We start from the raw sequence: 18,471 nt of genomic DNA, 5'->3' as shown, positions 1-18,471 counted from the left end.
TCATTGGCAGAACACTTGGAAAGTGCAACAGGTCTACTAAAGAGACTGCTTACACCACGCTTGTCCGCCCTATTCTGGAGTATTGCTGTACGGTGTGGGGTCGGCATCAGGTGGGACTGACGGATGACATCGAAAAAGTACAAAGAAGGGCAGCTCGTTTTGTATTATCGCGAAATAGGGGAGATAGAGGCATGCTACGTGAATTGGAGTGGCAATCATTAAAACTAAGGCTTTTTCGTTGCAACGGGATCTTCTCAAGAAACTTCAATCAACAGTTTTCTCCTCTGTTTGTGGAAACATTCTGTTGCCACCCACCTACATAGGGAGAAATGATCATCAGGATAAAATAAGAGAAATCAGGGCTCACATAGAAAAATTTAAGTGCTCATTTTTCCCGCGTGCCGTTCAAGAGTGGAACGGTAGAGAGATGGTGGTGGTGTGTTGGGGCTTACGGGCGCTCAACATCGAGGTCATCAGCGCAATGACACACATTAAAAGGAACGAATGTGAGACAGCTTGAAGGTGGTTCATTCAATCCTCTGCCAAGCACTTTACTGTGAATAACAGAGTAATCACATTGATGTAGGTGTAGACTAAGCAGGCACCTAGATTGGCAAAAAATTTAGTTAAAAAAAATTAGTTTAAAAATCAAACTGCATCAGCAGAAAAGATTAATAAAGCCATATTTCTTTAGCAAACCAACAAAAATAACTTCATTGTTCAGCAAGGCGATTAATGCTCGACTGAAATTGCCGCCCGGGGCAGATACCCCAGTTCGCTCCCAGTGAATGTGGCAGCTTGCACGCGCCAGTAAAATTTTTCTGGGTAGCTGCTTGCTTATACAGCTAACTGCCACACTTTTGTGGCCAGAAGCGGGAGTATGTACATGCACGACTCAACTGCTCATATGAATCTAATGTAAACAGTTGTGACGTCATGTCCATTGGAGGCAATTTGTTGTTATGAAGCACTGCACAGTCTTCCGAAAGCCTTTGACACATTTTGCTACTGGCAGCTGCTTGTACGAGCACTGTGTTTTGTTGCGTACACGGCGCATTTCCTTCGCAACTTAGATTTTATTTTAGTTTTTTCTTTCGTTCACGTTTTAGTGCTGCAGTATTATTCTGCAGTAGCGGGATGCAGTAATATCCTTTGTTAGAGTATTATTTCTTACCAGTCAAAATTACCAAAATTTAACTGAAAACCAAAACAAAAAAATATCCCAGAATTCTAAAATATTCCCAGGTTTTTCCCGGTTTTCCCCCGGATCGCCCGGTTGTACCAGGTCGTATACATCCTGCAGGCACAAATCAGTTTTTAAAAAAAAGGGCAGTGAGGCTGACATAACATTACAAGATATTCACGAGCCACAGACAGCACGCTGGGAGAATGAAACCACGGTTATCAATTTATGCAACAGGTAACTTGTTAAAGTACTCTGAGAACCAATAATAATGAGAAACTTCCTGGCAGATTAAAACTGTGTGCCGGATCCAGATTCTAACTCTGGACCTCTGCCTTTCGCGAGCAAGTGCTCTACCAACTGAGCTACCCAAGCACGACTCACGACCCATCCTCACAGCTTTACTCCTGCCAGTACCTCGTCTCCTACCTTCCAAACTTTATAGAAGCTCTCCTGTGAACCTTGCAGAACTAGCACTCCTGAAAGAAAGGATACTGCGGAGACATGGCTTAGCCACAGCCTGGGGGTTGTTTCCAGAATGAGATTTTCACTCTGCAGAAGTAAAGCTGCGAGGACGGGTCGTGAGTCGTGCTTGGGTGGCTCAGTTGGTAGAGCACTTGCTCGCGAGAGGCAAAAGTCCCGAGTTCGAGTCTCGGTCCGGCACACAGTTTTAACCTGCCAGGAAGTTTCGTATCAGCATACACTCCGCTGCGGAGTGAAAATCTCATTCTGGAATAATGAGGATCGGTAGATACTCACCTTAAAGATGATAGCCAAGCCACAGACAGGTACATAGAAAAAACAATCATACTCACAACTAAATTTTCAACCATAGCTTTTGCCTGAAAAGAGAGCACACACACACACACTCACACAATCACTCACTGACACAACTCGTGCACAGACGACCGCCGTCTCCACGATCAGATCCAAATAAACCACTCCTCACGCCTCCCTGCCTCTCGTCGGCAGCTGCCGGGCTAGTGGCGAGAAGTGGTGGCAGGAGTGACTGCAAGCTTAGGGGAGTGGTAAGAAGGGGAGAAGCAGTGGGAGTGAGGGAGCAGGGAAGTGGCGCACGTACTAAAGCTGTGCCCAGCCAGCAACGATGCGTGACACCTCAATAAACAAACCATTTCATCTACTGCGACAAAAATGTGATTTTTCCAGTTTCTTCTTCTTTTTCTTCAAATTTCCCCGATTTCCCTGACACGTTCGAGATTCCCCGATAGTCTCCGATTTCCAGAACCTGTGGCAACCCCGAATAGCTACGCAGGGGTGCAGAGCCTCATACAGGACAGACTAGTGCAGAGAGCTGCTTACGACCGAGTGTCGAACTCGAGGCCACGACGACAGCCTGCAACGTGCGGCTCGTCGGTACTTACCGGGATGCCGTTCCTGAGCACGAAGTCGCCGCAGATGACCCACGTGTCCTTGCCGAGGCCGAGGGCGGTGACGGGCAAGTGCGTCGAGCGCTGCGGTGCGGCGGGCCGAGGCGGCAGGGGCGGCGGCGTGGGGGCGGACGAAGGGCCCGGCACGGGACCCGGAGGCGGCCCAGCGGCAGGAGTCGACGTGGGCGAAGGCGGAGGCGGAGGCTGCAGCGCCGCCGTCACCCCGACCAGCAGCGACGACACCCAGCGCGGGTCCGTCGCCTCGATGCGGACCTGCGAGTGTCGGACGCCCTGTAATTCTGCTGCGAGACGACACCCCACTTCGGAACGTATAAGGGGAGTTCCCAAGGGTTGTGATCGACTTTTTTAAATCGTCTATATGGTGGTGTATACCGGAGCCCCGGCTGTCACATTTTGCAGCCACTCGTCCCAGTCGGTTATCTTTTGAGAGTAACTGATAGGAAAGTATTTCTTACAGTGTCCGAGAACCTCAAAAATAATAGTTTTATTCAGACTGGTGACAATGCGTAGCACTTACGATACATTTTTGATGTGCCGAATGTCGGCAGATCGAATCCTGTAGAGAGCTTAGAAATTTTTATTTTTAGATCTTTACCATTATGACTTTGATAATTATTTTTATTCAATTAATTAGTTTAAACATAATTTTTTAAATTTTTGATCCTCCTCTGTGTCAAATTAATTGTCAATTTTACTTTCTTATTTCCATTTATTTTATCTTCCAATCATTCATATTTCTTATAGTAATTTTAGTGCGTGTCATTAAGTGGTGTTTATGCCACATCTCTGCCTACATTTGACTACATTTAGTCACTGCGTTTTAACATACGTCACTGTAAGGTAGCGAGAAGCATACGCGTCACGGTACACGACCCACCGTCTCCGAGCGTGGGAACAGTGGGTGGAGTAAGATCCGTATCGTGCCAGAACCTGTACGTATGCGGGCAGGGGGGATTCACCTGCGAGGCTCAGCTCGATGAAGCGTAACTTTCATTATTTATACCGAGTTGTTACAATTAAAGCTCACCTACTCACGGAGATCGAGTTTGGACTGTAATTGTCGTTCGGCAGCGTAACTCGGTGGATATGCTAATGTCTTAATGTCAAACCGATGTAGGATGGAAAGAATTAGTTCCAATTCTCACCACCAGGGCCGAATCAGACACTGTACACTGCTCGTATTACAGTATGACATCCAGACTGTCATCTGATAAGCCATAACGTAAGTGAGCAGTACGGTTATCGAGCGAAATTAGCGTACACTTTTACTGAAACTGTTATGTAAATGACAGCAATTTCAGATCTGCTTCAATAGAGTACAGATGACCGAACGGTCTGGGGAGAGGCCCAAGATCATTAAATAGCTCAAAGGAGAGCGTAATGAAATTCGAAAACACACACGAGCTCTCTGGAAGAGGAAGTCAAATTCACTGACGAGGTCGCCGTCGCCGTAAGCGGCCGTGCAGCACGTGCCCCGAATATTGCTGGTGCTCGTGCAGTGTCGCAAAAGTTGCCCATTCTGTGGTCGACAGTAGGGAAAGTTTTCTGCTCTATTTTACACTGGTATTCGTACAAGATACAGAAACCTCGCAACTGCAGCAAGCGTGTCGTAAGAGAGACGTCGTCAGTCAGCTGTGCCAAATGTATTGTATCAACCTTCATAAATACTACAATTTCACAGTAACAATTTGTCCATTTTATTTGGACTGTTGAGCTCTGTGGCTGGTCGCTGTATTTTTATAGTAAAAAAAATTACAATTTCAGTTTTTTATTCGTGTATCATAATATCAAATGTTGAAAAATCGCAATCCACTGGACTGAAAAACGAAAGATTAATTCATCTACTTATGTTGGCTATGCAATGATGGCAAGTTCTTATTTTTTGTTACCAGGTGAACATGTTTTGGATGGTTATCACCACACAAACATGTTAAACATAAATGATTCTAATTATGTGTACAAATTAACACACATGGGATTGTAAATGAAATGAAGTTTGAGCAATATTAGGAATAAAAGTAATGAATACAATAAGGCGGGCAAAAATATAAAATGATAAAACATAAGAAATTAAAATGTAATTAATACAGAATAATAATTAAAATCACATGGACAATTCCAAATGAAAAAAGCATAATGAGAAGAAAAATGAGGACAAACAAAACAATTGATACAAGATTAAAAAGATATGGCAAGTGATTAGAAATTTAAAAAATTAGATTTCAATAATTTAATTGGACAATATTAGTGATTGAAGTCATTTAGATAGAGATTTAAATATAAAAATTTCAAAGCACATGTTGGAATTCAAAGCCAGAAGCTTCAGCATGTCAGGAATGTACCTTAACGACTACACTACGCCACTGCTATGTAAAATGCAATTATTTTTTAGACTCTGAGGCATCACACGAAATAATTTTTCATCAATTAATTGCAAGGGAAGGCCCTAGTGGGATGAATGACTACAGGGTGAGATACCTCTGAGCCTAACCTATACCCCTGTAATGTAAGTACAGTTGTTTGCTGGTAGGTTTAATGTGGACAGAAGTGGGTAGCTGGCCTGGCAACACATGATATCCTGTTGCAGAGCGCGCTCTACAAATGACAGTCGTGATCTCTGTGCTCGTTTCGGCACATGTGCCGTCTGGATTCCTCGCCCGGACACCAGTTTCTCAGAACTAGACATTGGGAACTAGCGCTACAACACGTCCTCAATTCTCACCACCCACCTGGCCTTATTTTACATTAATTTCTTCTGCTTCATCATTTCTTCATAGCAACTATACCTTTGTTCACTCCATTTTAGTTTTCTACATCTTTCATTTCTTGACCCATCTATTTTTTGCCATGTTCCCTCCCACCTCTGTTGCATACAGTGCACTTAGCTCTTCACTCTTATTAACTCGTGCACGACTTTTTAGTAGTAATCTCTGTCTCGCATATTACCCCGTCATTCACCTTTAAGCTCTCAGGTTTTCAAATCTCGTCTGGTGCAGTCCGAACAACAAGTCTTTCCTTCTCATCCCATATTGTAAGTCTCTCCTGGCCAGCGGTTCTGGGCGACTTTTTCTGAAATCTACCCCTTTTCCTAGACCTCTCCAGTCCTTTTCATTCACCCCTCTTCCTTCCCCTTTAACCATTTTGCCAGAAGGAGCCACTAGTTCCAAAAGCTTGTCCGATTATTACCTCCTTTTATGTCCGTGTTCTGCCGCTGCTTAGATTTTTTTACCTATCGACTTACATTATTCTTCTTGATCGATATCACACTCTTCATTTCACCTTTTGTGTGTGTGTGTGTGTGTGTGTGTGTGTGTTACTCGGTGATTTCTAATTTAAGAACCTTCAACATCGCAGCACGTCAGCGTTGGTTAATATATTAAAAAACTAGAAACCTGCCTCGATTGCGAAAAAAGCACCTAGTATTTACCTAGGTTTTGGTGTAGATAACTACACCTTCCTCAAAACAATAAAACCCACATGTGCCTAAGAAGACCTTTCTCAATGATTAAAAGACTGCCATAGCTATACATTTATAAACGAAAAAAGGTAAACACAAACAGTACATATATACAAAGTCTAAACAACTTAATGGTGTTCCTCCACCTCACACCAGCCTATGTTCGATGGGCCATTGCAGTTTATGGCGGGTCATGGCCCATCGAACATAGGCTGGTGTGAGGTGGAGGTTACACCATTAAGTTGTTTAGACTTTGTATATATGTACTGTTTGTGTTTACCTTTTTTCGTTTATAAATGTATAGCTATGGTAGTCTTTTAATCATTGAGAAAGGTCTTCTTAGGCACGTATGGGTTTTATTGTTCTGAGGAAGGTGTAGTTATGTATGCTGAAACCTAGGTAAACACTAGGTGCTTTTTTCTAGTTTTTTAATATAATGATTTCTAATTGGTCTTATATGTGTGCTATTTTACTGCAAAAGAGTTGGCATAAGAAGTTTAAAAATAGGTGTGATGCGGGTAACAGCATATATCGACACTGTTTTAAGCACCCCCTCCCCCCCTTTCCCCGTGTATGAAAAATGAAAACACAAGTAAGCGGATGACGGCATATTCTAGCAGTGCTGCAGCAGTGAACCAGATAGGATATTTTTTGATGACAGACATCAGGCAGTAATTATTGGCAGCAACAGCTGTGTCATTTGAAACAAAGGGGGAAAAATCCAAGTCAAGCACCTCAAATAGGAGCGATCAACAGTTAGTTAATCTCTACATAGAAGCATCAGTGAAAAGCAGTTTATATCACTGGATGTGATGTACCTAGCTCTTTTTCAGTTTATTGCCTTGTTATAGGGTAAGAAGCGTTTGAACAAAGATCATCGTTTGCATGATTATAATTATTTACGAAGCTGAGTCAGTTAACAAATCTCCGTCACTTAAAATTTGTAAAGAAAATGAACGGAATTATTAGAAAGCTAATGGGAATTGTAATAAATACTGGTGTTTACACTAGCGCGGAATTCCGTTGCGGTTAACTTGTTTGCAATCGTTTTTTGAAAAGATTTCATTATTACATGCGGTAGAAATTAATTAATTTTTTTCAGATCAATTAATTTGACAAGACAAGGGGATTATACACACATTCCTTCTTGGTGTACTAAACGACAAGAATCAGTTCCAAATTCTTTCTATCAGAAAATTACTGTAACCAAGTATTAATTTTATTGATAATTTTACACGCAGTGTTGGCAGAAATTCACATCAAGCCAGCAGGTAAGCTGAGATTTTTATCTTTCAGTTATGTTCCACCACTGCCCACATAAGATACAGAGAGGACTCTCGGTTTGTTCCACATACTATAAATGTTTTGTATGTGACTGGTCGTGGTACAATTATTCTGAAGTATTTTCAAATATCTCTTTCACAACCCTTTGGCGCATTAGTAAGTTAGTTGCCACAGCAACAAACATCAAAAGATTATTTTTTTGTTAATCAGTTCATTACTCTTAGATGCACAATCTTTAGACCTCAATATGTATAAATTGATTATATTAAGTTTTCGATGAGAGTTTTTAAAAATAACCCTGCAGGGCCCCCAAAAAACACTTGGAGATACTGCAATAAAATTGTCTCTAGAACTGTACAGGTAATTTAAAAATAACACGAAATAATGGGAGAACTGTACATCTTACATGGAGAGATTATGAATTGACTCCTTTAATTTTCTTTCCTCCTACAGCGCGTGTACATCAAAAAAATAACTTTTAGATTTCTGAGCTCTGATAAGTATCACAATTTTGCAGAAATAATATAGATGTTACTGAACAAATAATTTATATAAAAACATAAGACTGACATAAAACCCTTATAAAAATGTTAGTACTAGAATGAATTTCGATGTGCACAATTTTCAATACAAGACGAGATATGTTAAGAGTGACATTTAATCGCACCAAAAGACCTCGTAATATTATTGCATGTGACCCAAACACCTCTGTGCCATCATCAGAGGGTTTTCTTTATCCAAATCTGTGAAATGTGAATATATTCATGTGATAACCAATCTATGAAAATTAGGCCTGCACACGGTTGTTAATTTTACATTATATGGCTTTATAGGACTATTTGTACATTATCCTCTACTGATTACCCTCTCGTCTGCAATCGAGCAACGTTAATGTGAATTTTGTTGTGCCCAGATATTTTGTTAATACATTTGCTATTACTTATATTTTGCTGGACAAATCCTTTTTCTTTTGTATTCTGACGAGTTATTGAGATCCACTCACAAATATTACATACAATTTACAGAATTTTGGTTGTAACAATTGTTTTCACTGCACCAAAACACAGAGTAAACATTTTTACTGAGTGCACCAACCTAGTCAGTGTCTGCATATTCTCTGTTGTGCCTACCTGCTACTCAGCATCTCTGCTATATGGTGAGTACCAATTTATCATTTTCATAATACTGTCATTATTCCATCCTGAATTTTCCACTGCTTGATTTTGCCTAACAGTTTTCCTTCCACCCCGTAACCCAGTGTTGTTTTCCTTTGCTACTACTTTCTAAAATATTACCATATTCAGTCTCTGACCTTTTTTTTTCCTGTGTCTCACTTGTTGCTTCAAAACTGCACCGTGTACTCTTACGAGTCGTGCTGTATTGAATGTCTAAGCCACGCATGACACTGCTACAAGACCGCACTCCCTGTTGGTGCAGCATCTCACGTCTCACATTCCTCCCACCAATATTATTAATCCTTTACCTTCAATTTGATCACTCTCCCCACGTGACTCCCGCGTATTTTCACTCTGTATCTTCTGTACCTTCCTGTGTCACATGAACTTTTATCTCATCCTACCGACCCTTCCCCACCACCCATTCCTTCACCTCTATATTTCAGTTCATACCTACCAATTTCACCTAATCTAGTCACATTTGCCATCCCCCTTCTTCACACTTACCCACCCACAGACCTGCAACACGTATAACAAATATTTTTATTTTTTCTTTGATTTCATTGTGACTTCATTCCAATTTCAATTGGTTTTTGCCTGTCACTATAAGCCTACTCCCTCTGGTTTCATCTCGTCAGAGTATTCTTGCAACTTTTTTTGGACGTAATTCTACGTTATTTACATATTTTTATGCATTTTTTCTAACGTTGTGGATCCTCGCTCCTTCAGGGTGTATACGTGGACAAGGAAAAAAAATTCCCAGATTTTTCCCAGATTTCCTGGTTAAAAATTCACTTTCTCCCGGAAGAAAACACACTTTTTCCGTGTTATTAAGTGATAGTATATTTTCCCTCGGAACTGTAAAACTTACCAATCCTATGAATGGTTATGTTTTTATACACGGCGTAGAATTTCCCGGCACTTTAGAAAACGAAACTTAGGGAAGAAAACTCCTTTTGGAAAGATTTTTGTTGTGCAGCAACATGTACACTGTATATTTTCGTATTACGAAAGTATAAATTCTAATTCCACCTAACACCACATGTTACTTTTCGAACCAATGTAATCGAGATTGCGATGCGCTTTTGTAAGCCACTCATAGCTCATGTCACGTGATACCGCCAGCCGATGACAGCGGATATTCAGACCGCAGGACACGTGATGTAGTCAGCTAATAGCAACATCATTGTTAAGTAGCGCGGATACACAAACAGGAAAAGTTTATGTTTTAAATTAATATACATAGTGTTGCTACAAGAAAAGCAAAGCTTTCACATATAATGTTGATATTTTTTGCGCGTGTTACACTTTAAGGTATATCACACAAATGTGCCAGTAAAAATTTTAGACGAGTCCAGTGACTTGTCCTCAAAGTTTTCCACAAATAAATTAGCCACCGCAGAGGAGAGAGAGCTTCCCGTAGCACCACATCAATTTGCTCATAATGACGACATGAATGTCTGATATTCTGGGCTGGAAATACTTCTAAATGGCTCGTCATCAAACGCTCTGTGATTCAAGAAATTCATCGTACATTCTCACACATAGGAATTGGGAGAAAGGAAATTTACTTTGAAAGTAACGCTTTTCAAACCACCATTCGCAATATTTTCCCGCGACCTGTTAGAAATAGTTCATTTCAGTAGTCGTCAGAGAGCGCCAGATAACTGGTGCCACCGCGCTTTGGCAGCTGCTGCGACGCAAGAAGCCCATATGTTCGTACATGTAAAACATTACAAGATCGTATGTCATAAAAGAAAAGAGACGTCAGAGGATACTCCAAGAGCATCGGAGTTTTGTGAACCATACTAAAATGGGACATTTAAAGCGCATACTTAAAGTGCACATTCTTATATCTAGATTCCCAATGAAGTAGGCCTCGACCTGATGTTAAGATTTTCAGTGTGGGTTTCGGGATGTAAATTTTCTTTGAGTACCAGTACTGTATTAACTCATTTTTGATTCTTTATTGTGGCACAATGCCATGCGTGCTAGAAGATGAAAACGTGCACCTGAAATGCAGCAAACAGTTGAAATTTGCCAATAGTGAGGAACCAAAGCTTTCTTTTCAAATACATTGACTGCCTCAGCGTAGAAAGTTAATAAAAGTCAAATTTCTGTAGCAAACCGACAAAACTAACTTCATTGTTCTACAAGGCGATTAATGCATGACTGCCAGAGAAGTGGAAATAAACTAAAATATGAAACTAATAACGTGTATTAGCCTTCTGTGATTACGTGACTGTATTTTAATTCACTTGATAGCTCCTGGCCACAGAAACCAATTTTCTTTTCATTTGACGTGAGAGCAGTAATCGAAGAGGAAACAGCAAAATCACTAAGTGTAAACACGGGTCACGTGGAGACTACACACTTGCCCAACGTAACTCAGACTGCTCTGTGCATCAGCCTCGGATCTACGATATTTCCCAACTGGGGCAATACTAAGATAGTAGTGAACTTCCAGAATAGAAGTTAAGCGGCTGCTAGACGGGGACTGTACAACCGGCCCTTACTAGCGTAGCGGTCTGGCCAAAAATTTTCTGACAAAATTTCATTTTCTTGGATACACTGAGAAGATAATAATTAATCTATCTTGCCCATTATTCCTGTCAGTCGTTTATTTCCACTCTGGTAGTCTGAAACTATGGATAACAGCGCTGATCGTTGGCAAGTCCAGTCAACCACATTATCAGACAGCGGTTCAGCTTTACTCCAATCAGCTCGTATAACCCGGTCCCATTTTGCCTGCGGGAAAGTTTATTTCTAGTTGCGACGAGGATTCCTCTGACAGACATCATGTACACTATGCACGCATTCAAAAATTAACTTACTATTCACTCAGAAATAAATTTATAGAGTGTGTTCAAAAACCAACAGGGATGCGTTTCAAAATTATGAGTAATTTTGAGACCAACTTGTGCTGGTTGCTAGGAGCTTTGTGAGACAAGGTTTTTTGTTCGCAAGAATATGAATTCAGCCCTGCAGGAGTTGTTAAAGACCTTCTCTCCTTCTCCTCATCCCTACAGTGTAAACCATATCCCCTTCAAATTCCCACCTAGTCGCCTCGATCGACTAATTGTATCCTCACCCACAATACAGAGAAGTTGCAGCATTAGAAAATTGTAGCGAAATGCAGGAAGATTTGCAGCGGATAGGCACTTGGTGCAAGGAGTGGCAACTGACCCTTAACATAGACAGATGTAATGTATTGTGAATACACAGAAAGAAGGATCCTTTATTGTACGATTATATGATAGAGGAACAAACACTGGTAGCAGTTACTTCTGTAAAATATCTAGTAGTATGCGTACCGAACAATTTGAAATGGAATGATCATATAAAATTAATTGTTGGTAAGGCGGGTACCAGGTTGAGATTCATCGGGAGAGTCCTCAGAAAAGGTAGTCCATCAACAAAGGAGGTGTCTTACAAAACACTCGTTCGACCTATACTTGGGTATTGCTCATCAGTGTGGGATCCGTACCAGGTCGGGTTGACGGAGGAGAGAGAGAAGATCCAAAGAAGAGCGGCGCGTTTCGTCACAGGGTTATTTGGTAGGCGTGATAGCGTTACGGAGATGTTTAGCAAACACGAGTGGCAGACTCTGCAAGAGAGGCGCTCTGCATCGCGGTGTAGCTTGCTGTCCAGGTTTCGAGAGGGTGCGTTTCTGGATGAGGTATCGAATATATTGCTTCCCCCTACTTATACCTCCCGAGGAGATCACGGGTGTAAAATTAGAGAGATTCGAGCGCGCACGGAGGCTTTCCGGCAGTCGTTCTTCCCGCGAACTGTACGCGAGTAGAACAGGAAATGGAGGTAATGACAGTGGCATGTTAAGTGCCCTCCACCACACACCGTTGGGTGGCTTGCGGAGTATAAGTGTAGATGTAGATTTACTTCTTCTTTGAAGGCATCATGTACAAACAAATCTGGAGTATGGCAACAGACACCTGCACGGAAGCAACCTATGTCCACCTATTCGTGGGACATCTAACCACCAACAATCTCAAACTGCTCACCTGGTTCTGGTTCACTGAAGACATCTTCACGATATGGACTGAGGGTGGAGACACCCTACCCCATTCCTCCAGAACCTCTACACGTTCCCCCCCATTTCCTCAACCCGGTCGTTCTTGGCCTATGAGCCACCTCGCTCGGTGCTGACCTCCACCTCAAAGGTAGCTAGATCTGTACCTCCGCCCACATCAAACCTACCAACTACCGGCAATACCTCCACATTGACAGCTACCACCCATTCCGTACCGAGAAGTCCCTTCCGTACAGAAGGGCCACACACGGCCGTCGCCTCCCTAGAGACGAGCGGCCCCTCTGCAAATATGCCGAGAGTCTCACTGTGGCCTTTACAGACCACGATTACCCTCTCAACCTGGTACACAAACAGATCTCCCGTGCCTTATCTCTCCAGTCACCCACCATCTCCCGAAGTCCCTCCATCCAGCTACAGAGCAGCATTCCCCTTGTGACTGAGTACCACCGAGAAACAGGAGCAACTGACTCACATTCTCTGCCAGGATTTCAACTACCTCTCATTGTGCCCTGAAATTTTCCAGTTCAGGAGAAGGACTTCAGACTGGAAGTTTACCGGTTTAGCAGTCTCTTTGACGTGCCTGTGTGCAATTAAACGTCTCCACTACACAGCATGTACTGATCTATCTTTTCATAATACTGTCAATAAAATGTTTATGTTAGACTTCTTTCGACATCAAGAAACCCCTCTTTATGGGTCCCACACAATAGCACTAATGTAAAGTACTAGGCGTTCGGATAGATAGTAAGCTGTTGTGGAAAGCCCGTGTCCAGGATCTTGTTCAGAAACTAAATGCTGCTTTATTTACCATTAGAACAGTATCTGAAATAAGTGACAGTTCAACAAGAAAAGTAGTCTAATTCACGTATTTTCATACACTTATGTCGTACGGTATTATTTTTTGGGGTAATTCTTCTGATTCAAAAGAGTATTTTTGGCTCGAAAACGGGCTGTTCGAGCTACGTGTGGTGTAAGTTCGAGAACCTCTTGTCGACCCCTATTTGATAGTCTGGGAATTCTGACATTGCCCTCGCAGTATATATTTTCTTTAATGTCGTTTGCTGCTAGCAATACTAGCTTATTCACAAGAGTTAGCAGCTTTCACTCAGTTAATACTAGGCAGAAATTAAACCTGCATCTCGAATGCACTTCCTTGACTCTTGTGCAGAAAGGAGTGCAGTATTCTGCTGCATCCATTTTCAATAAGCTACCACAAGAACTCAAAAATCTTAGCAGTAGCCCAAACGCTTTTAAGTCTAAACTGAAGAGTTTCCTCACGCGTCACTCCTCCTATTCTGTCGAGGAGCTCCTGGAAGAGCTGAAAAATTAAGCAAATTCCAGTATTGAGGTTGTTGATTTTCTTTATTTAAACTTACGAATTGTCGCCTGAATACAATTCTTATATTTCGTTTTATCTGTTTCTACTATCGTGTTATAATTTCATTTATTGACTTGTTCCATGACCATGGAGACTTCTCCTTAATTTTGTCCCACGGAACAATAAATAAATAAATAAAATAAATAAATAAATAAAAAGAAGGCAGTGTTGTGCCGCACAGCGCCCACACGTACCTGGAAGACGTGGTCCCGCGGCAGCTGGCGGTCCGACACGACGAGCCCCTGGTTATAGGACGCCGTGCGGCGTGCCGTCCGCCCGCCGGGCCCCAGCTCGATGTTGCGACCGAAGCGCTCGCTCCAGAAAGACATCAGGCTCTCCGCCTCGGCGTCCGACTGGCCCTGTGACGACAGTGTAACGGGAGAGTTGTACGGAGTTACCCGACTGTCGACGTGACGCGAGTACAAACACGAGTGCTACTCGTAAGGTTAACATCTCTAACAGCTGCAGAAACAAAGTAAACATATGAGAGATGACAGAAAGGTCCGTCTAATACACGCAGGTCCGACTGACGGTGCGACGCAGTGTGGCACACGGCAGCACAACTTCGTATGCAGGCGACACAGTTTGGCACAGGCTGTCGCAGAAATGAGGCTACGTAGCATCTGCAAAACGAGCCGCGGTCAGTCTCATTTTTGCGACAAGCGTCGCCAGACACCTATGCGTCGCGATAAGGCCGTATTGCCGATGCCAATTTTCTCGGAAGGATTTCGTCTCCTTAAAATTCTTGCAACAAATATCAGAAGATGGCAACGGAATACGAGAAGAGCTGCACGGGATCGACATTCATACATCGGAGGTCCGTTCCACGGTCGTACACGGGTCAGGTTCCTTTCGGAGTCTGCCGATACAGTACCTCCGTATTTAGCAACCTATAGAACTGCTCACTCAATGAAAAGGATGTGCCTAAAGACTGGAAAGTAGTACAGGTCACACCCGTACTCTAAACAGGAAACGGAGGTAATCCACTGAATTGCAGACCCGTATCACTGATGTCAAATTGCAATACAACTCTGGAACACACACTGCATTCCAATATTATGAATTACCTTGAAGAAATGATTTATTGGAAAATAGCCAACACAGATTCAAAAAATATTGCTCTCGTGTAACACAACACGCCCTTTATTCACACGAAGTAATAAGAACTATTGACAGGGCATCTCAAACTGATTCCGTATTTTTATATTTCCAGGACGCTTTTGACACCGTGCCTCACAAGCAACATCTAATCAAACTGTATGCCTACGGAGTATCGTCTCAGTTTTGTGACTCAGAAACCTGATTTCCTGTCACAAAAGTCATTGTCAATAAAAACTGACAGAACGTCATCGAGTAAAACACAAGTGATTTCTTAGAGTCCCGAAGGAAGTGGTATAGGTCTACTGCTGTTCGTGATCTACAGAAATGCCTGCAGACGATGCTATTATTTACAGTTTTCTAAAGTCAACAGATAATCAAAACCAATGGCAAAGTGATTTGGACAAGATACCTCTACGGTGGGAAAAGTAGCAATTGACTCTAAATGATGAAAAGTGTGAAGTCGTCCACACAAGTAAGAAAAGGAATCTACTAAATATTGGTTACACAATAAATCACACAAAACTAAAGCTTTAAATAGGACTACAATTAAAAATAACTTAAACTGGAATGATCACACTGATAATGATGTGAGTAAAGTGAACTAAAAACTGTGAATTATTGGCAGGAAAGTGCAACGGATTTACTGAAGAGACACCTATACCACACTTGTCTGCCTCCTTCTGGGGTATTGCTGCATGGCATGGGATCCTCAACAGATAAGATTCACAGAGGGCATCAAAAAACTTCAATGAAGGACAGCTCGTTTTGTATTTTCACGAAATAGGGGAGAGAGTACCACAGAGCGCGGATAAGATAGTCAAATTTGGATGGCAATCATTAAAATAAAGGCACTTTTCACTGGGCAGGACCTTCTTGTGAAATTTCTGTCACCAACTTCCACCTCAGAGAGCGCAAATATTTTGGTGGGGCTCACCTACATAGGAAGAAATGATTATCATAATAAAATAACAGAAATAATTGTTCACAGAGAAAAGTTTAAGTGATAGCGTCTCCCACACACAGTTCAATAGTGGAATAACACAGAAACAGCTCGAAGGTGGTTCGACAGACCCTCTGCGATGTACTTATTTGTGAACTACAAATCAGTCGTGCAGATGTAGATAAAACAAATTGTAGGAAAAGGAGATGTGAGACTGAGACTCATAAGAACAATTGAAGGACACGTAATTCATCCACGACAAAACATTTGTGCGACTCATTTATGAGTATTGTGAAATGATCACTGCTAGAATGTCTGAGAAATTTGAGCTCACACACAGGTCGTAATGGAACTGTTCCAACTTACCTCCTTATTTTTCATCAAGTATTGAAGAACCCGATACACCATAATTTAAAGCTAAGTTGATATACTCCATAATGCATGGGATGTGTCTGTGCATTCTTATCTACAGTGTTGTCACCTGGGCAGCAAGTGCACCATAGAGAATTGTGTCTCTCTCTTTGTGGAAACAATGAGACACCTTACTGACAAATACTGTGTACATTAAAATGTGAAGTGTGCTTTCATTCGAATGTATTTACAAAAGCATTACAATACAAAACTTTTCATTATTTGATATTTGTTGAAACATACTATGGGGTGGACTGTTCTATAATCGTCTCACTCAAATTGTTTACAAATGAATCACTGTCATCAAAATCTTTGTCATTCCGGTCGTCATACAGAGATTCCTTTAAAGGTCAACAATCTCTTCCTCAGAAAGGACTGTATGTGATGCACTTGCCATTTTGCACCCGATAATTCGAACGTAATAATTACAGCCTCTGTCTCAGCACGTACACTATGTGATCAAAAGTATCTGGACACCCCCAAAAACATACATTTCTCATATCAGGTGCATTGTGCTGCCACCTACTGCCAGGTACTCGATATCAGCGACCACAGTAGTCATAACACATCGTGAGAGAGCAGAGTGGGCCGATCCGTGGAACTCGCGGACTTCGAAAGTAGTCACGTGATTGGGTGTCACTTGTGTCATACGTCTGTACGCGAGATTTCCACACTCCCAAACATCCCTAGGTCCACTGTTTCCGACGTGATAGTGAAGTGGAAATGTGAAGGGAGACGTACAGCACAAAAGCGTACAGGCCGACCTCGTCTGTTGACTGGCAGAGACCGCCGACAGTTGAAGAGGGTTGTAATGTGTAATAGGCAAACTTCTACCCAGACCATCACACAGGAATTCCAAATTGCATCAGGATCCACTGCAAGTACCATGACAGTCAGGCGGGAGGTGAGAAAACTGATTTCACGGTCGATCAGCTGCTCATAGCCACACATCACGCCCGTAAATGCCAAAAGACTCCTCGCTCGGTGTAAGGTGGATAAACATAGGACGGATGAATAGTGGAAAAACGTTGTGTGGAGTGACGAATCACGGTACACAATGTGGCGATCAGACGGCAGGGTGTGGGTATGGCGAATGCCCGGTGAACGTCATCTGTCAGCATATGTAGTTTCAACAGTTAAATTCAGAGGCAGCGGTGTTATATTGTGTGGTCGTGTTTTTCATGGAGGGGGCTTGCACCCCTTGTTGTTTTGCATGGCACTATCACAGCACAGGCCTACATTGACGTTTTAAGCACCTTCTTGTTTCCCACTGTTGAAGAGCAATTCGGAGATGGCGACTGCATCTTTCAACACAATGGAGCACCTATTCATAATGCACGGCTTATGTCAGAGTCGTTACAATAGCGTAACATCCCTGTAATGGACTAGTCTGCACAGAGTCCTGACCTGAATACTATACAACACCTTTGGGATGTTTTGGAATGCCGACTTCATGCTAGGCGTCACTAATCGACATCGATACCTCTTCTCATTGCATTACTCCGTGAAGAATGGGCTGCCATTCCCCAAGAAACCTTATAGCGGCTGACTGAACGTATGCCTGTGAGAGTGGAAGCTGTCATCAAGGCTAAGTGTGGGCCAACACCATACTGAATTCCAGCATTACCGATGGAGGGCGCCACGGACTCTTAAGTCATTTTCAGCCAGGTGTCCGGATACTTTTGATCACATAGTGAATATCTTTGAATGTAATCTTTGTATATCTTCGTAACTGTCAACAAATAGTACGGAGCACAGAGTCTGTTAAGGAGTAGCGAGTTGGAAGTAGACATGGAGTTTGGACTGTGAATTCAATTGGTTTTGTCTAGTAAAAATGTGGTTAATGTTTTCCTTACAGTTCAAATGTAATTTGTGAACAATGAAGAAAATAACAAAGCCGATTAAGAAACATTTGGAAGCAGTGTCCAAATTACATTATCGAGCCTCGTCATACTCGGCAGACACGAGCACTGTTTTCTACCGTGAGCCACACTACTCTGCTAACGAGAAATTCGTTGAGGAGCAGCAACACACAGATATTGAGCAATTATCCTTTTTGTCTAGCAATTATCCTTTTCATCT

At 42.2% G+C, this 18,471-nt stretch overlaps 1 protein-coding gene across 1 annotated transcript in view; it reads right to left on the bottom strand.

The window, feature by feature from the left end:
* Window positions 1–18,471, bottom strand: part of LOC126426594 (neuralized-like protein 4) — a 294,930-nt gene that overhangs the window by 73,625 nt on the left and 202,834 nt on the right. The window contains exons 24-25 of the mRNA XM_050088488.1: window positions 14,132–14,296; window positions 2,566–2,844 (exon numbers count right to left, since the gene is read on the bottom strand). Of these exons, the coding sequence (XP_049944445.1) occupies window positions 2,566–2,844; window positions 14,132–14,296 (444 nt within the window). The remainder of the gene's footprint in view (window positions 1–2,565; window positions 2,845–14,131; window positions 14,297–18,471) is intronic.

Source organism: Schistocerca serialis, chromosome 11 (assembly GCF_023864345.2).
Source record: "Schistocerca serialis cubense isolate TAMUIC-IGC-003099 chromosome 11, iqSchSeri2.2, whole genome shotgun sequence".
NCBI lineage: Eukaryota > Metazoa > Arthropoda > Insecta > Orthoptera > Acrididae > Schistocerca > Schistocerca serialis.
Note: the sequence above shows the minus strand (reverse complement) of the source record. Positions and strands in the feature narration are given on the sequence as shown.